Raw genomic sequence first — 20025 nt, forward strand, 5'->3', positions numbered from 1 at the left:
GTCGGCAAAATCGGCGTTGGGGGAAAGAGGAACCACCCTCCCTCCCATTCTCTCTCTCCCCCCACGCCTCTCCTGCTCCCTCCGCAATGCGTGGAGCCACCGCCACCCCCTGCCTCCTCGCCTTCCATCGGAGCTCGCGGACGCCGCCGCCCCCTAGAGAGCGAACCCCGCCGCGTTGAAGACCTCGAGCTGAGTGAGGTTCTGCAGCCCGTCGACTTGGAAGCGTGGATTCGGGCGGCCCAGTCGTGTGCGCTGCGGCTGGCGGAGCTGCGCGTGGTGGCGGTGCTAGATGGCCATGGCTGGGTGGACCTGCGAGCGACCGCGGCTTGCAGGGTTGCGCGCGCGGCGGGGGGCGCCGCGGCCGGTGGAGCTGCGGGCGGCAGCGGGGCCGGACCGCAGCCGGCGCAGCGCAACAAGGCTGGCAGAGCTGCTCGCGGCACCGAGGCACGACCACAGGCCGGTGGGGCTGAGTCGAGGAGGTCGGAGATGAGTGCCGTGGAGCAGATCCTCCGTGTCAAGGCCATCGTGCGGCCCTGCATTGCCGCCGCCGCCTAGCCAACGGCCGCCCAGATCTAGCCTTGGTGCTGCCGCCGTCCGGAGATGGGATCCGCCGCGGCAGCCCACACCCTCTCACGCCGCGCAGGGGGCCAGGCCGCCGCGTGGAGGGTGGCCGCGTCCAGGGGCCCGCCGTAGCAGTCTGGCCCCGTGCGCCGGCGGTGGTGCCCGCGGCAGGTCTGGCGGCGAGCTGCTCCAGGGTCGACGAGCCGGGACGACTGGTGGGGTGGCTCGGCGAGGTCGCAGTGGAGCCCGATGCCAGAGGAATCGACCGGAGTCGTGGTGGTGGCGGCGGATTTGCCCGGCGGCCAGCTCCTCTGTTTCGCGGGCGGCGACGCTGTCGGGCAGCAGGGAGGTGACTCCGGCGCGGGACAGCCTGGGCGACGGCCGAGGAAGCTTGGCGGATCTCGACAAGGCCTCACGCGCGAGGAATCGGCGCTGTAAACCGTGCCTGCGGCGGATTTGTCTGCGGGGGCGGCTTAGTTCCAGAGCAGAGCACGGCGGGCGACGGCGCTCCGCACCTGGGCCGTGCGGCGCGCGGCGGCGATGGCATCTAGAAGGATGGTGCGTGACGGCCCCTGCTCCGCCGTGCCGCCGTCTCGAGACCGAGTGGAGAGAGCGGCGAGCCAGGGTGTCGAGACCGCCGTGAGAGGAGGAGCCGGCCGAGGCAGAGCATGATGGCGGACGCGAGCGAGAGCTTGGAGAAGGCCCAGAGCCCCCGGGGCACCTGCAGCAGCGCGTGACGTAGAGCGGCTGCGCGACGGCGATGGCCCAGGACGTGACGTCGTACGCCGCCGCGGCCCCGCACAGCCCCAGCTGAGGACACCGACCAAGAGCGCGAGCATGGCAACATGCGCGGCACCTCGGGCGCTGCCACCGCCAGCGCAATGAGCGACAGCGCCCAGAGCCCCCGCGCGCTCCTCCTCCCGATGCCGGCGGTGAGATAGAGAGGTGAAAGAGATGAGGAGGATGTAGATACAGAAGACGATAAAATTTAAGGGTTTTTTTTGCATATATTCATGCCCTTTGAAGGGTTATGAACTTAAGTGGCACAACTTGACAAGTTCAGGGTGCTAGATTTCGATTTTGCGAGTTCGTGGACCTAAGTGACACCTCAGGACAAGTTCGAGGACCGCTGGTGTATTTAACTCTTCTGTTTTTTACGTGGGGAGAGGAAAACCGGTAGGAAGGCAGGCACGTGGGTGCGGGGAAAAGCAGGAGAGCCGCGGGCGTCCGCTTCGCGAGGTAAGGGCGCGCGGGTGCGCAAGTTTGCCGAACCGCACGTGCAGAGAAAAAAACCGCTTGGAAAGGCCTGCTGTGTGCGGAGCGAACGCGCGCTCGGGTGCGCCCCTCGCGTCGACGCGCTCGGGTGCGCCCCTCGCGTCGAGATGGGCTCGGATATGGAATAGTTATTCCATCCCCAGGGTATGGAATAACAGTGTTATATATACTCCATCCGTCCGGAAATGATCTACGTATTTTGACTAGGAAAAGTCAAACTTTATAAACTTTGACTAATAATTAGTTAAATTATATGTATAATTAGTTTATAAAATTTATGTCAATACATATGTATTCAAAGAGGTTTTGAGATGACATTGAGTTATTCGTAATTGACATTATATTCTAAGTGATTAATGAAAGTCAAACTTTACTTCGAATGACTTTCTCTAGTCAAAATATGTAGATCATTTCCGAACGGAGGGAGTATATATATAGACTCCACTAATAGATAGTAGCCTGGTACTGAATTAATCAGTACCTGAGGCCCCCACCCGCGCGCCGCTCGTTCGCACCCGTCCTCCCTCCCACGCCGTCCGCGCAACCGGCGCATCCGCCCTCGGCCCACCACGTCCGGCGCGGATTCCCTGACTTCACCATGCAAAGTCAGGGCTGACTTTACTAGCTGCTGATGCCGTTCGTTCTCCATCATGCAGCTGCTATCAGTCTCTTCTTCATGCACACATCATTCTGTCTAGTTGTAAGGCCTAGCCCAACTAAAACCCATGTCGGGTGGGATAAAAAAACACCACAAGAATGAAGATTTAGACGTTCAGTTCATATGCTCAAATCAGTTTTAGTGCAATCTGCAAAGGTACAACAACATTTCATTCCAATATTTTAAATAGTTTAATGCTTGAAATGAACAAAATAATTTCAAGCATAGGACACCACTGCAGTAGAAGTACTCTAGCACTCAGCCACATAATTTCCAGAGTTGCTAAATATCCACCAAAAACCATCCATTAGCATAGAGTTTTCAACAAGTGCTCAGCCTCCCAAAAGAACAAAATAACCTCCCTTCTTTGTAGGTGCTAAATTTGAGCCCTAAAGAACATCTTGAATAGATATATTATAAATTTCACTAGGACCCTATAAAGACAAAGACAAAGGAAAAGTTAGAATGCAACAAATATTGAAATCAGTTTATACGAGTTGAAATAGAGCAATATAAACTATCGTTAGCAATCCTGTAAAGGTACTGATGGAGTTTATGTAGCCCATATAAGCATTATCCATTGGTACTTGAGTTTCTACACCATCAACATTCTCCGGATGCAGCATAAATCAACCAATATTTTTAGTTGGCATATACTGATAAACAAAAAAAATACGGCAAAGTTTTTCATAAACATACAGTAGATTTGTTTGGCACTTTTTTTTTATCTTGCGTGTCTTATCAAGCCAACTTCTATATCGCTTTGAACTTTTTGGTTGGACCTCTTTTTTCTTTAAGCGTGCAGCACTAAGCAAATCTTCGTCTCGCTGTTCATTAGGTTGGACAGAATTTGATTCACTCAATATTCTGTCAGAATTTTCCTTTAAGCGTGCAACAATAATCTTATCTTAGCATCAGCCCAGAATATATTGGTTATATGTTCTTCACAATCCAATTGCAAAGCATAATGGAAAGAAGGGTTCTCAGAAATCTTATCTTGAAAATACTTCAGCATACTTCCTGCCAGACCATATGCCAACTCCCTTTGACGCCTGCTCTGCAAATAATTTTTGTGATCACGACAAGTATAGCTGAGATTCATTGGTCCTCCAACCTGGTGACTAGCAAACTCATGTGCATATTTTGGTTTAATTCCAGAATCTTCAGCAGCCTCAATTTCAAATGCTTGAAGTTTCGAAATCTTTCTCTGTGATAACATCAAATGGAAAGTTTCTGGCAAATAAAGAATATGGTTGTGTTCAAGCACCAAATCAATCACCTTATAGTTTCCTTCCACTCGGTCTAATGTAAGACCCATCCGGACTTGACAACCCGTCCTTGTTTCAGCTCGAGGATTTTTTATCCCATTATCCCTCTTATCCTCTGTTCGACGCCCCTCCTTGGCACACACATATCTGCATGAAGTTGGCTTTCCAACAAATTTACTTATGCTTATGTATCTTTTTCTGACCACGAATCCTGCATGACCTCCATAATCTACCCAAAATGACTAAGCATCATCCAAGTTTCTAAATGTCTGACCAGCCCGAGGTACCCAAACTGGATTCATATTTTCCCTACACCGAAAGTAAACATATACATATAGGTAGACATAAAGATACAAATAAAGCAAAGAAATTTTGAATGTAAACCAAACTCACTTGTTAGGTTCTGCCATTGAATATCTATCAGTGCTCAGTCGAATTTAGACACTCATTACGTACTAAAAAACATGAATACATATGAGTGAATTATTCTAAACAAATGCAAGAGAAAGATGGAGTTCTTTCAGATATCTTTTAAATGCAGCAGGATAGGGAGGGAAGATGGCGGCGAATACCTGTAAACCACCCGCGCCGCACTCGCGCAGCTAGCCGAGGTCCCTGCGCAGCCACGCCGTTCGCGTAGCTAGCCGAGGTCCTCGAGCAGCGGCGCCGCGCTCGAGCTGTCCGTCTCTTGTGCTCGCCGCCAGTTCCCCGGGCGACACTCCGCCAAACTCCGTCGCCCGCTGCGGGTTCCCCGCCAAAACAGCGTTGTGCGCTGCTTATTCCCGCGCCAAAACTGCGTCTGGCGACGGCTGCAGAGCAAGAAAGTTTTTCGTTCTCCTACTCTGTTCTCGAGTTGGGCTTTACTTGGGCTGAGTAATATACGCTGCAAGATTCATCGGCCATACGATGGAGAAGGAACGGCATCAGCAGCTAGTAAAGTCAGCCCTGACTTTGCCGTGGTGAAGTCAGGGAATCCCCGCACCACGTCGTCCTCGCTTTTCCCACGCTCGCTTTTGCCGCTTTTTTTTTCAGGCGCGCGCTGGTGTGGTGCCAGTTTGACCAAGCGTCCTCTCTCCGGCCTACGGAAATAAGGTAAAGCCAGGGATTCGCCCGTTTTCTCTCCGGGCTGCATAAATGGCAACGTTATTCATACAAGAAGCCACCAAACAAATTTCTAGGGAATGGAAAAAAAGGTTTTTAAGAGCAAATAAGCGCTAGGATAGAAATTGATTCGTATGCCCAGAGCAGCGGAAAACAAAGGTTTTATGCTCCAAAAAAAAACAAAATGTGTTGTAGTTGCGCGACATACAGTCAGATAGTAATGTTAATTTTCTAATCACAACAACAACAACAACAACATAGCCTTTTTTCCCAAGCAAGTTGGGGTAGGCTAGAGATGAAACCCGAAAGAAATAAGTTCAAGGTTCAGGCACCTTGATAGCTAGTCTCCAAGCGCTCCTATCTAAAGCTATCTCTTTAGAGATGTTCCAATCCTTAAGGTCTCTCTTAACCGACTCATCCCACGTCAGTTTAGGTCTACCTCTACCCCTCTTTACATTATCGACTAGCTCGAGGATCCCATTACGCACCGGCGCCTCAGGAGGCCTTCGTTGGACATGTCCAAACCATCTCAGCCGATGCTGAGTAAGTTTCTCCTCAATTGGTGCCACCCCGACCCTATCCCGAATAACACTCATGTTGATGCCTTTTCTAATCACATATACCAAAATCATGTTGATGCTAAAATATCATTATCTACGAACACCACACATTTTTTCTGAGCCGGTTCATAAATAAAATCTCATTATCTACGAACACCACACATTTTTTCTGAGCCGGTTCATAAATACCATAAACACAGATGAACTCGTAATCGCATCATTATTTCTATCACCTGCCACTACGAACATATATTTTTATAAGAAACTATACACATAGACTCTAAATATACCATCCTAACATGAAACTCAGAATATATCTACTGTACAACAAATGCTTTCTGCACAAAATCCATCAAATGATGAAGGGGAACTGTCCCTAAACACCTAATTGTGATGATGGGTAGCGCTGAAAGATGACACTGTCAATAATGGAGATCGTGGTGTCCACTACACCTGCAAAAAAAAATCATTTTAATATACTGGCGTCATTGTCATTTTATAGATTGGTTTCCTGAAAAAAAACCATTTGAATGAACATATTACAGATTAAGCGACAGAGTCCAATTACAAGCAGAGGGTCACTGACTCGCATACACAATGATAATTAGGAGTGTGAATTAAATCATTAGCAGAATCGGAGGAAGAACATTCCATAGATTGGGTGTAGCAAGCTCAATTTCAACTTGTTCTAGCTGTCTAGTTAGTGATTCTGAGGAGGTAGGCCGCACCATCTGATGTCAAGGGGAACTTGGCAGCTAAAAACAGCTGCAGTTCAGATTGTGCTGCTGGATCTTAGGCTTGTGTGCTTCCAGCCATGTCTAAGTTCAACAACCTGCTTCTGATTGTCCAACCATATCCTTCATCCGAATCGCAGCAGCAATGCACCTGTGTATTTTTAAGAAAAGATTTCTCCAATCCAGTCTTATGGTTTTAAGTTTTCCAGATCTTTTGTTTAATTTATTCCTAGATTCCGTGAGCCATTTCAGTTTAGCCATAATTATTCCACCTATGCAATCATGCTGACACTGTATACAGGGACTCAATATTAACAGTAGCATCAAAACTAAAACAAAGCAACAGAGATTACTAGATGTCATCTAACCTACAATCTGTGCTAACCAAAGTAAAAGTCGGCAACCTTAAAACTTTAACATCATCCTGTAAATAGGATCCATGAACAGTAGAGTATTAATCAGCTGCACTGAACATGTAAATATTTAGATCAAGCAAGGTCCAAAGGTATACATGCACCAGAGATTTCATAATTTAATGGCAAAGGAAAGGACTGAATATACTAAGTAAAAAAGCTATGATCAGCACAAAGGAAGTGCTTCATTTCTGCATATTCTTTCTCCATATAAGACATACAAAGCATGAATTATTTAATATAAAACTATTGAAAGTTAAATCAATTAAAAAGGTTAAGCATGCCTCTGTCTAAGGAAAGATCAAGAATACATAAAGTGATCAAGCAGCAATAGGTAAGAGCTCACCTCTCATGCCTAAAGCTGAGCTTCTCAAGGAGCACAGGAGCATCTGAACTAGTCCTGGACAGGAGACCCAGTAGAATATGCTCCTTGTGTCCTCAGACTATCCACAAGTGAGGGAGACAAACTGAGAACAGGGAAATCATTTATGGTATTTTGAAAAAAAAATACCATGAACTAGTAATAAATAAAAAAATATTAATCCCAAGAAACAATTAATTCACAGGTCATTGCCAAGCTCACTATAGAGTAGGGTAATTGTTTAACTGAACTAGAACGGACATGGCAAGGTAATTGTTATAATTCCCACCACAGAGCAAGGTTGAAAGGATTGTGTTGGCGCTCAGCTTCTCAACAGAGGGTGTTCTACTAGCTGTATTCAGATCGGAGCTGGTTGAGGCTGGGGGTGCTCATTGCCCATAGCTTGCCAGTCAGGGACATGCGTAGGCAGTAGGATATCTCATGAAGAAACTCAAGTAACGAACTGTTCAAATTAGGTACATCAACATTTAACAACAAAATTATACGAGGCATCCAAAGTTCACTATGTGGAGAAGAAGCTACGGAGCCTTGACTGAATGGGCAATTAAAGGAGATTTGGTCAGATCCAAAACAGCAACTCGTCGCCACAACCTACGATGATGTATGTGACCAGGACAGGAGGCGACGAGGCACAACAGAATATGCCAGAAATACTTCAAACTGCTCAGGTCACCAAAATAGAACAAAGCTGAACTGGTTGCTCCTGCACCAGCTGTCACTAAATTTGGGATTGCTAATAGGTACGCTTACTACTCCAAATAACACCAGGGATCCAATCACAAATCGTCACCAACAATGCGGACAATCAATCATCATCAATTCTTCAACCCAATCATCATTATCACAAACAATTGTCGCCACCAACAGGAGTAATCAGGCAACAGCAGGAGAATCGAATTAATGTGAGAAAAAAAAGGAGCATCAGACTCACCGTAGGCATCAATGAATGCTCATCCAAACAAACCTGCCGCTCCATGGAAGGAACACCAAGCTATAGCAGAGGAGATTGGATCCCTGGTGGCCGTCGTCGCCAATCCACAAGGCTGAATCGATCGGAACCAGGGCACGCGATTGACGACCAAATCGGAAGCTGCTCGAACACCACCCTGCTCAGGACCTCAGGTAGATATGCATCTGTGGACCAATCTCTGCCGAGAATCCATCCTGCAAATCGACAGTGTCAGGTGAAATACCCATTGAAATGAATACGGAAGGGAAAACTGAAGAATGATGCACCAAGAAAACAGGGAAAAGGATGACGCAGCTACCGATTGCAACAAATTATGACCTAATTTGAACTAAACCTGGACGAATCACCGGTACGAATGAACAAATTTGACCAAAATCAAGGGGAATCGAATGGAGTGAGGATAGAGGAGCATCTTGTACTTGGCAGACAAATATAGAGCTTGCACGGAATTAAACGTAGGAACAACAAAAGATGAGGGGGAATCACAGGGCAGGCAGTAGGAGGATCGACAGCGACGGGAGAGCGTCACCTTGAATGGGGGGATACGCAGGCGATTCATCCATGCCGTGCCATCTATTCATCCATGACCTGGAGGCAGGCCAGGGGATGATCTCGTCGGCGGGCATAGTAGGATCTCTTGGGGGTGACGACGACGGGAGGACGGTCTCGCGGAATGGCGTCGGGAGGAGGGAGCGCCGTCGGAGGAGGGGTGCGGCGACGGGAGGAGGTGCGGCGTCGGGATGAGGTGCGGTGTCGGGAACGGATCGGCGGCGGCGAGAGGCGCCAGTCACCGGAACGGTGACGGGAGGAGCGGTTTCGGGAGGAGCAGCAGCTGGCGTCGGGCGGCGCTAGTCTCCGGCGATGAGAGGAGCGGCATCGGGAAACGGATCGGGAGCTGGGGGCGACGGGAGGAACGGGAAAGGGATCGCGAGCTGGGGTGGGGGTGGGAGAAGAAACCGCTGGGGGCCCGGGGACGGGGAAGGAAAAAAAAAACGGTGCAGCGCGGTGGAAACCCAGCTGGGCGCCGGCGCGGTCCGGGGTGGTCGGGTACTCAATAATATTTAGTACCTAGGGTATAATATAATACTACTCTATATATATATAGAGATAATAGTTTTTTTAAAAAAAGGAGATAATCGGCGACAGATACCTGCGGGGCGGCGGCGGAGCAATCGTGGGTGGGGATGACCTCGCTAGCCCAAAGGTATGCCATGTTCTGAAATTCGCTCGCGCTTCTCACTTCAGTTGACGCATACCCGACGCGTAGCTGTTCGTAGTACTAGCCTATTTGTTTTTTTTTTTTGTGTGGAGGGTGGGTGCTCAAGAGTCAAGACGACAAATACCTCATCACGGCGTACTATTTTATGGGTGAAACTTACTGGTTGGTGAATCATTGCGTGGTGCCCATCTGGTGTATTTTGTTTTGGTAAAGCAATACTAGCTGTGGGGTTTAGGATTTGAATTAAATAGAGAACGCATACTGTCCAGACTTCAGAGGCGCAATCTGCTGGTTTATTCAGAAAGTGCGTACACAGAGACAAACTTTGCTTCCTTTTTTTTTGAAAAACCTTAATATGCTTCCTTAATCTGCCAGTATCTTGAGCTCAAACTTCTTACTTTAACTTGAAAGTGATCGGGTGCTCTAACCTAAAAGGGGGAGGGGATGAATTAGGTACTCTAAAAACTTAGACCTATGGCTCCAACTAGTTTGTACAAAACTTAAACTAAAACATGCTATCTAGATGTGCAACTAGGTTGTTCTAGTGTGAAACCTCTATCCCAAAAGAGTTTAGCAACCTATAGCCTTTCCTATCAAGAAACTATTCTATGAAAGTAAAGGCACACAAATTGCTAGTATAAAATGCGGAAGCTTAAAGAGCGGGATAGGAGATAGCAAACTCTTGACGCGGGTGTTTATCCCGTGGTTCGGTTAGCCACAAAGGCACACCTATATCCACGTTGTTGTAGCACTCACTAAGAGTATTGCTACTCGGCCACCAAGTCTCTTCCGTGAACACAATCACGGTCACCTTGGCCCCGGGTTCCACTAAGGAGCTTCTCCACAAAGGATGGGGGTCTCCACGTCCCCCGCACAAAGATGTCGTCGCCGCTCCACACCAAGTCGGAGGGTCGATGACGTTGCCGGCGAGCTTCACGCTCCAAGCTGCCGGCGCACCAAGCTCTTGTTTTGGTTCGCTAATGAACCACGGCACAAATGCTCTAAGCCTTGCAATCACACTCACTAAGAGCTAATCCTTTACACAACACTCTCAAAGTGTGCTAAGGGCTAAGGATATGATCTTGATGCTTTTGTATGGCTTGGAGATGTTCTTGGGTGCATGTGGGATGTCCAGCAACTCCAACAATCTTCAAATGGCCGGGGTGAGGCGTATATATAGGCCACCAAGTCTTGTAGCCGTTGCTCCAACGGTTAGCTGAAAATCTACGTACCACCGGAAGAACCGATGCCTCTGGCAGAGGTAGCATCAGTTCTTCCGGTCACTCATAAACCGAAGTAGCCGTTGAAGTCCTAACAGCTGATGCAGTGACCACCAGTTGAACCGATGCTTTGTTCCGATGCATCACCGGTTCATCCGGTGCTTAAGAATCTTCTCCTGACAGCTGACGTCATTACACCGATGGTATGCACCGATGCTTCACCGGTTCAACCGGTGCTGAAGAATCTTCTCCTAGGCTCTTGACATCGTCTCTGGAACATAGGACGCCCAATGCACCGATGCCCCCTTTTTGACCTGTCGGTTCAACCGGTGTCTATAGGCTGACTTGGCTTCGATTCCCTTCTGCACCAAACTTCATAGCGCCGGTTCTTCCGACAAGCATCGGATGCACCGATGCTTAGGCATCGGTTCTTCCGGTGCTCCTGATCTGAAGAGCTTTCAGGGTGCTGCCCTGAGACCCGCGAGGGGCGGCTCCCCCTCGACCCCCGTCCGCTAACCGGGTAGCGGAACCCTTGTAGGGGCGGTCCTTCGGGCCTTCCTACGCCTATCTTCTCTTCCTCTTTGTCATCACTTGAACCTAAAAGCCTGAGAATGATCATCTTAACAATCATATTAGTCTAAGTGTTGTGTTGTCATTCGATCACCAAAATCACTCGAAATGGCATCAATGGTGCCATGTTCGTTACATAACTTCAAAAAAATAACGAACAATCGGACTCTATGACCAAATAGTACTTGTAAGTCTTGTACAAATGCGCAAATGATATAAAGATACATTATTCTATCATGATTTCGAGCGGAGCTCTACTAATGAAGCGTAGGCTCCACCCTTGATGCGCATCAAGGCTTCATGCCTTCCCTTCTCTGCAATCTTGCCTTCCTTTAGGACCGCAATCATATCAGCCCCTTTGATCGTGGAGAGGCGGTGTGCCACCACAATGGTGGTTCGGCTGACCATGACTCGGTCCAATGCATCTTGAACGATGCGCTCGGATTCAGCATCCAATGCGCTGGTTGCTTCATCAAGTAGTAGTATCTTAGGATCCTTGATTATGGCCCTTGCAATAGCTACCCGTTGTTTCTGCCCACCAGATAGCTGAATTCCTTTCTCTCCCACCATGGTGTCATATCCTTGTGGCAAGCCTGATATGAACTCATGGGCATTGGCTGCCTTGGCCACAGCCATAACCTCTTCCTCTGTAACCTCACCGTGTTTCCCATATGTTATGTTGGCACGGAGTGTGTCATTGAAAAGCACCGGCTCCTGGCCTACCAGCCCCATTTGATCCCTTAGCCACCTAACTTTTAGGCTTTTAATTTCAACACCATCTAGTGAGATTCCACCAGAATCAGGATCATAGAAACGCTCCAGTAAAGCAATTATGGTGGACTTGCCGCTACCACTCTCTCCAACAAGTGCTACTGTCTGTAAAAAAAGGAAGGAAAGGGTTGAATCATACTGTTCCAGTGCTTTGGAATTATCAGACTTCGAATAAAGCAGGGTTCCATATGTAATGCCTCTGGAACTAGATACATCGCATCCAATTATTTGGGGCTACCCTACTGCAAGAAATGAAAAAAAAAAGGTGATACATAGTTGCAAGTTCAATTGTACCTTTCCAGAAGGAATGTGCAAGGTAAAGTCACTGAATATCTGGACATCAGGGCGTTGCGGGTACTTGAAACCGACATTGTTAAAATTAATATTGCCAGTGACATTATCCAGTGTCATCCCATCATCGCTACTTGAGTCGATTTTTGACTTCCTATCCAGAATACTGAAAATGGATATAGCAGAATCCCTTGCCTTTGTTGCATCAGAAGCCAGTGCACTAGCCTGTGAAACCCCAATAGATGCCAAAACTAAGGCGAAGAAAACCTGGAAAACTTCCAATCAGTTGGTGAATGATTCATAAAATTAATACTTCTGCACTAAATGGTAGGTACAAATTAGTACATATCTTACCTTGAAAACATCTGGAAAAGTAGTTTTTCCCTGACGTACAAACTGTGCACCAACATAGAAACAAAGACCATATGTGAGATACAACATTAAGAATGAGAAGCCATAACCAAGCCCTCCAACAATTCCACTTCGAATGCCCTGTTTCCTTAGAGCTTCACAGTTCTCGTTGTATGTTGCAACCACTCTTTTCTCAGCACAGAAAGATACTACTGTTCTGATACTACCGACAGCATCAGTTGCAATTTGACTTGCATTTTCATACATCTCCTGCATAATAGGAACACTTTGTCATGATAAGAAACTCAGGTATAATTAGAAGAGCTCATGCTCAATAAAGCAGGATATGATGTTTTACAGTTGTCATGTATCACCTTAGCATCTTCATTAAACCCCTTCAAGAACTTTACTTGAGCATAACCTTGTACCCCTACCAAAGGAATCACACATGTGATGATCAGTGCAAGCCTCCAGTCTGCAGCAAAGGCTATGACAAATCCAGTTGTTAAGGAAGCTATGGACTGCACTATAAGGGCCAAATTATCTCCTGCTAAGCGTCGGACATTTAAGGCGTCAACTGAGAGCTTTGTACCAAGCGCCCCACTGCAAGTAGTAAAGAGAACTCATAATATTGATATAAATCTAAATATGTTTGGAAGAGATAGAATAAGTAAAAGGTCAATTGAAAATTATACCTGGAATTCGAGGCATTGTCAAACCAACCAACTTCTTGGTGCACAATGCTTTGAAATGACAAAGTACGTATACGCTCTATAAGTTTGCCACCAGCAATCGCAAACAAAGAATATTCTGCTGGGATTGAAATCAAACTTGCAACCCCCATAACAACAGATATCAGAGCCCAAAAGCTAGTATCCTTTTTCAGCTTATCTGGTGGTTCATAGAACGATTTTATAACACCAGACATTAATATACCAAACAATGGGAAAATGACTCCATGTACTGCTGCTGCTATAGAACCTAATAGAAGAACTGGAACTTCTGGTATGTTTAGCTTGAAAAGACGTCCTATTGATGCTTTCTTATGTGCCACAACATCAGAGAGCTCTTCTGTTTTCTGTCCACCCATGATCCTATCTTCATGTAGTTCAGCTGACAATACTAAGGGGTTCTTGAAGGAATATCTGTTGCTATTACCAAAAGAATCTTTATTCATTGACTGTCTAAATGACAAACTGGTGCTTTTTGATCTGGAGTCTGGTACCCCAGAGTCTGCATGTTTACGCCTTTCATCGGCACGACTCTCTTGTAGCCTAATAAGCTGGGAGTAGGCTCCATTAGGATCCTTCACCAATGCATCATGAGGGCCTGTATATAAAATATATTTTTGTGACAAATGGATTAACACAGCTTGACAAGGGAAAATCTCTGGAAAATAAAAATAAGTATAAAAAATAATCAAACCTTGTTCAACTATTTTCCCTTGACGAACAACTGTTATGCAGTCAACATTCCTTACAGTGCTTAAACGATGAGCAACAACAAGTGTGGTCCTTTCCACCATTATCCTATTCAGTGCCTCCTGAACTATCCGCTCAGATTCCACATCCAATGCACTTGTTGCTTCATCAAGCAAAAGTATTTTTGGATCTTTAAGGATGGCTCTTGCTATTGCAATTCTTTGCTTCTGTCCTCCAGAAAGCTGTGTGCCACGCTGCCCAACCAATGTATCATAGCCCTGGTATATCATGGAAAACACTGTTAATTGCTTATTAAAATAATATTAAGTGTCAAAAAGTTTTTGCAAATATTCCATTTTTCCTTTCCATACATTCGGCAACTTGTCGATGAAGTTTGCTGCATTTGCAAGCTCAGCTGCTCTCTTGATCTCTTCAAGTGTCGCATCTTCTTTACCGTACATGATGTTATCTTTAATGGAGGTCATAAAGAGCACCGGTTCTTGGCTGACCAGACCAATCTTCTCTCTTATCCAACTGAGCCTAATGTTCTTGATGTTAATACCGTCTATCAGAACTTCACCAGCCTGTGGATCATAGAACCGTTCAACTAGGCTGATAACAGTTGACTTGCCACTTCCACTCTCTCCAACTATGGCCATTGTTGTCCCACTGGCTACTTGTAATGACAATCCATCTAATATCAATTGATCAGGTCTTGAAGGGTAGCGAAAGTGAACATCTTTTAGCTCGACATCACCCTTGATATCTTCTAAGACCATGCCGCTTGTATCACCTGAATCTATTTCTGGTTTCCTTTCAATGGTTTCAAACAATCTGTATGCTGCAGACTGACCCTCGGCAATTGCAGATAAAGAAGGTGTTGCATTACCTAAAGAACTGTTGCAAAGAATTGAATTGTGTGATGTTCAGGACATTATTATGGATATGAACTAATAGGTTCATAAGCACTGTTCATGTCGTGCATGTTGTTGAGGAAACATATAAGAGATATCATGAAGGCAGGATCATGAGAAAACAAGTACATATCTACAGAGCTGCAACTGTGTAGTTTCGTATTTCTACTGTTAGGGTTCCAGAAACTCACGTAGCGCCAGTTAACACAGCAAACAAAACTGTTATAATTTTCCCTCCAGTGTAGCCTTTGTCAACGATTAGCTTTCCACCATACCAGAAAGCTAGCCCATAGCTGCTGAACAAAATGCAAAAGACAGATCCCATGCCAAAACCATTGATGAGGCCTTCCAAAATATCAGTCTTGTATGCCTTCTTGATCAAATTTTTGTACATTGCAATAGCTTTTTTCTCACCATTGAACGAAACTACCTGTATATTAAAATAAGATATTTTACTTACTGTCCTCTATTGGCAAAGTAATTGATATACTGTGAAATAATTGACATAATTTGAACACACCGTGCGTATAGCTCCGATGGTCTGCTCAACTGTGTCCCCAGCATCCCCATAAGATGTTAGTTTCTTGCTAGAAACCTTGGTTAGAAACTGTGCAGAAACTGCACCGGCAATAGCAATTAGCGGTAATGATGTTAGCATGACAAGAGTGAGGAGCCAGCCTCTTGTAAATGCTATTACAAAACCACCAAAAAAGGCAGATGCGAGTTGTAGAAGCTTTCCTGCCTGTAAATGATAAAGGTAATAGATTCATGAATAGCTCAGCAACAGCAGCTCAAGGTGAGTCTTGATGCAGAGTATGAAAAAAAAGCGCAGTTTGCTATAACACACACAAAACAAGTCATTCATCTATTTTGCTGAAAATGTAAAACAAATAATACTGTATGTGTTATCTCGCTTTTCTGCAGGTCTGCGAGCTTGTGTTCTTGGTATGTGGCGGGAAAAATGAATCTAATACCTTCTCGCCAAGAGCGTCCTGAATCACGAGGGTATCGCTGGACATCCTGGAAACTGCTTGGCCTGTTGTCAACTCTGTATCGAAGAATGCAATATCTTGTCTCAGGACAGCGTTGAGGTATAAAGAACGGATGCGGGCTGACTGCCTTTCTCCAGCCATCGTCCAGCACGAGACCTCTGGGACAAGTGAAAGGTGAGCCCTGTATTAGCATTTGAACCATACAAGGAGAAGTAAATTCTAGCAAAGAGAGAGCTCGGCGAATGATACGTAGCTAGTTCCTTTGAGATCATTAAATGCTGTGAGCACAATGAATCAATGATACTTGAGAAATGGTAGTTTTAGTTTAGTTGCACACTGTTAACAGTTTTTTTCCTTGTATAACTTCTTCACACCCATAGTTTTAGTGACAGAACTATCATTGAATCTGAGAACCGAGTAAAATTCCACTTACGAAGGAAGGAGACAACTGCTGCTCCGATGCCCAGATATATGAAGTTGAGAACAACCTGGAGGAAGAAAGCCCACTGTTAGAACCGGCTGCTCATCAAGCCACACGGCCGCCGGTTTAATTACGACGAAGGTGCACCCACCTTTCTGACGCTGCGGATGATGCTCTGCGCGGTGCTGTCGCCAAAGGAGTCGATGACGTTGCCGAAGAGGATGGTCATGAGGGGCTCCGTCACGCCGTTGGCCACCGCGCCCACCGCGCCGACCACCATCAGCAGCACGTCCAGGCGGTCGGCGTACCGGAACATGCCGAGCAGCGACACCTTCTTGGCCGCCGCCGCCGCCGCCGCCGTGGCATCCTTCTTCTCCCCGCCGTCCATGGTGGCGCACGCCTAACTCGGCTTGCCGCCCTGCTGGAATCTCTCTCTGTGGAGTACGAAGGTCTAGTGGAAGCACGGCACAATATATGGCGCCGCATCATGCCTGGTGCCGGGGTTAATTAGACTTGTCGCCGCGGTTATGGAGCTAGGAAGCGACCCGGAACGATCACTGGATCACGGGAAGATAGGACGGAGAAAATGCACGCGAAGCATCAGGTCGTGCTTGCATCCTGTGGCTATCATGCAAAACATCAGTGTCGGGTCATATTTAGATGCATAAAGTTTACATTCTAAAACTATCATATCGAATATCGCGGCACATATATGTAGTATTAAATCTAAACAAAATAAAAAAACTAATTATATAGTTTACTTGTAAATTACGAGACGAGACGAATCTAATGAGCCTAATTAGACTATGATTAGATACTAAATTGCTACAGTAACCATATGCTAATGACGAATTAATTAGTCTTAATAAATTCATCTCGAAATTTACAAACGAGTTCTGTAATTAGTTTTATAGTTAATATATGTTTAATATTTCAAATGTAAAAAAGATTGCATTTCAAAAACTTTACATCTGCAACTAAACAAGACCTCGGTTCCATAAAATGGGTGCAAACTAGAGTGCTTCTTTCCTGCAGTGATGTATAGTTTCGTTCAGCGTGAGATCAGCTGACTTGCTTGCGGTGCACTTAACGTCTAGCAGTGCCTTCTTTGTCGGAACAAATGCACTGATTTTTTTTCTCATTTCTGAAAAGTAAAGGATTGCGTTTTTTTCTCGTTGACATACTAATAATCCATTCCCATTTGCTTGTGTACAGTCAATTTGGACAACGGCATGGTCCGCAGAAAAGGTTATTTGCAGGGAGTTCGTTTAATGGGGATCATATTAGGTGCAGTAATGCGATCGTCCAATCCTTTCGATGTCCTCTTTCCTCGCAGATCGCGGTTGGACCGGCCGGCACGACTTCGTGCCACAAGCTACTGCAAAACCAGATGCGCTCCATCATCCTTCACTCTTGTCATGGGCAGAAAAAGTGAGTGAAATATCTATAAAAATACGATTTCTCTGAAAAATTTATTTAATTTCTCTTCTCGCGACAGATTCATTTCTTGAGCTCAGAGGCGGATCTAGCGTGGGGGCAGGGGGGGCTTAAGCACCCCTACCCCTAGAAACTCCATGGAAAGTATAGGCAAGAAGGAGTAAGAAGAAAGGGAAAGAAATGAGGGAGGAAGAAGAAGGGAGATGAGCCCCCAAAGAGCAAATCCTAGATCCGCCACTGCTTGCTTGAGCTCGAACATTACAAATCCAGAAATTATGAAGATAAAGCTTTAGCCATCGGAGCATGGACGCCGGGGCAGCTAGGGGACAGACCGAGCAACGTCCTCGGCCTCGCTTGGCATCACGGTCCACACGTGGTGTCAAGACACATTTTGACCACGTGCATATGTGTTGCATGATTGCTGATTGGTTTTCTACTGTGGGTGTGTTTAGATCTCAAACTTTTTCAAACTTTCCAAATTTTCCATCACATCGAAATAACATCGAAACATTAAATATAGTAAATGACTCATGCATAGAGTACTAAATGTAGTTAAATAAAAAAACGAATTGCATAGTTTTGATGTACGTTGCGAGACGAATCTTTTGAGCCTAGTTAGGTCATGGTAGAACAATATTTACCACAAACAAACAAAAAATGCTACAATATACTACAGTGTTCGATGTGACTTTTTCTCCCACTTTTTCAAGGATCTAAACACACCCTGTGGCTTCGTGCCTTCATGTCCAAGCTGCTGCTCGGGCGAGTGGTAGCACTTGTCAATCTTTGACTACCAAGAGGAAAGAGAGTCAAGAACGGCCCGTTGGGTGGGTGGAGCCTTCTTTGACTTCTCTCCGGCGCGGCTGGATCCAAGCTGCTGCTCGGGCGAGTGGTAGCACTTGTCAATCTTTGACTACCAAGAGGAAAGAGAGTCAAGAACGGCCCGTTGGGTGGGTGGAGCCTTCTTTGACTTCTCTCCGGCGCGGCTGGACGGACAGGAGCAGCAGGCGATTCCTTGCATGCCAAGTATAGTACTAGTATGCAGCCTAGCTAGAGTTGGAAGCTGGAATCTGGGAGCCTGGCCGCACGAGGTGCGCTCACGTCACATGATCTGATACCCCCCACCCCCCAGGCCCCCACAAGAGGAACGGGACAGGACACGGGAGCCCCGCTGCTGACTTGGGTCGACGGGGCAACGCGCCACTAGGAAAGCTAGCACACGATCGGACAACCTAATATATTTTATTTTGGGCATCCACTCAAAATTCCCTTTCGCTTTTCAGACTGGCCGCAAACGTCCACACCATTTTTCTTCTCTTCTCACTGCACGAGTCCTTCTCTTTGTTGGGCCGTGAGCACAATTATCTTTCAGGTCACATAATTTTTTTTTCGGGAGCGTGCGAAAGAGGGAGTAGTATTTCGGGTGGGGGAAGTGAAATAAAAGTTAGATTCAAACCGAAAAATTATTTTTAGAAAAATAAGAAAAACAATAATTTTAGTAAAAATGTTATTTTCCATTTTTCCAAGATCAGTAGAAAGTTACATATATAGGTTATAGGAAAAAGTTGGGTAGACAAATTTTTATATAAATCGTTCATTGTTCTGCGTATGTAGCATAAGTTATATATCTAAATATGTTCGAACAAAAAGTTATATACATAAGTTTTTTATTTTTTCATGGATGCACTGCAAAAAGTTAAATATGGGATATAACAAAAAGTTATGTATACAAATATTTATATTAATTGTTCGATGTTCTGCGTATCTAGCATAAGTTATATATCTAAATATGTTCAAAAAAAGTTATATACATAAATTTCTATTTTTTCTTGGATGCACTAGCAAAAGTTAATGTGGGTTATAAGAAAAAAGTTGTGCATACAATTTTTTATATCAATCGTTCACTGTTCTGCGTATCTAGCATAAAGTTATATATCTAAATATGTTCGAATAAAAGTTATATACAAAGTTTTTCTTTCTGGATAAGTTATTACATCCTTTTCGCATAAGTTTAATATATAAAATGATAACACTGATGATATTGAAACAACGTGCTGGCTGACATAAGCATTATCATATATAAGTGCGTAGAGAAAAATAGGTACACAAGTTTTTACAAAGTAATTACAAAACTTATGTGTATAATTATTTTGTAAAAAGCGAAAATTAGGTACGCAAGTTTTTACAGTAAAAAAGTTTGAATAAGAAAACTTTGCAAAAAAATAAGGCAAATAACTTAGGTAAATAACTTGTTTATATATATGATGGTAAAACTTTAGTGGATTTGTGCTATATGTATAAGTTATGTGACCAATTTTTATGAACTTAGGTGTAAATCTTTAAATGAGATATATTTATTTTCAAAAAATTTAGTCGTTATAATTTGTATGAATAAATAATAAATTTTGCATTTTTTGGTGTAACAAAATAGCATATAATTTGCGTTTTGGGGAAAAAAATAGATCCATCACATTCCTAAAACATTTAATGGGAGAA

General features: G+C 45.2%; 1 protein-coding gene across 2 annotated transcripts; it reads right to left on the reverse strand.

Moving 5' to 3' along the window:
- Positions 1–5494: 5494 nt before the first annotated feature.
- On the reverse strand, positions 5495–16536 carry LOC120707720 (ABC transporter B family member 4-like). 2 transcript variants are annotated; one of them, XR_005689070.1, is made up of 13 exons: positions 16244–16536; positions 16105–16159; positions 15654–15829; positions 15200–15421; positions 14871–15109; positions 14137–14662; positions 13770–14043; positions 13040–13673; positions 12719–12947; positions 12348–12614; positions 11997–12260; positions 6152–8116; positions 5495–5876 (listed from the first exon to the last, which is right to left on the reverse strand). XR_005689070.1 is itself a non-coding variant. In XM_039992713.1 (12 exons), the coding sequence occupies exons 1-12, from the start codon at positions 16478–16480 to the stop codon at positions 11166–11168; spliced, it is 3765 nt and encodes a 1254-aa protein (XP_039848647.1). In that variant the 5' UTR covers positions 16481–16534; the 3' UTR covers positions 11083–11165. The 2 variants fall into 2 exon arrangements, 1 of the variants encoding a protein (XP_039848647.1); XM_039992713.1 differs by lacking the exons at positions 5495–5876; positions 6152–8116 and adding an exon at positions 11083–11807 and having other exon boundaries at positions 16244–16534.
- Between the last annotated feature and the right edge of the window lie 3489 nt (positions 16537–20025).

The sequence above is a fragment of the Panicum virgatum genome, chromosome 5K (assembly GCF_016808335.1).
Source record: "Panicum virgatum strain AP13 chromosome 5K, P.virgatum_v5, whole genome shotgun sequence".
Lineage (NCBI taxonomy): Eukaryota > Viridiplantae > Streptophyta > Magnoliopsida > Poales > Poaceae > Panicum > Panicum virgatum.

Excerpts from the sequence above, each read along its gene's own strand:
- LOC120707720 (XM_039992713.1), bottom strand. The coding sequence starts at position 16,480 with ATGGACGGCGGGGAGAAGAAGGATGCCACGGCGGCGGCGGCGGCGGCG. Across the intron at positions 15,110-15,199 it reads CCATCGGAGCTATACGCACG|GTAGTTTCGTTCAATGGTGA; the intron begins GTGTGTTCAAAT and ends TTTAATATACAG. Across the intron at positions 14,044-14,136 it reads TCATCGACAAGTTGCCGAAT|GGCTATGATACATTGGTTGG; the intron begins GTATGGAAAGGA and ends ATGATATACCAG.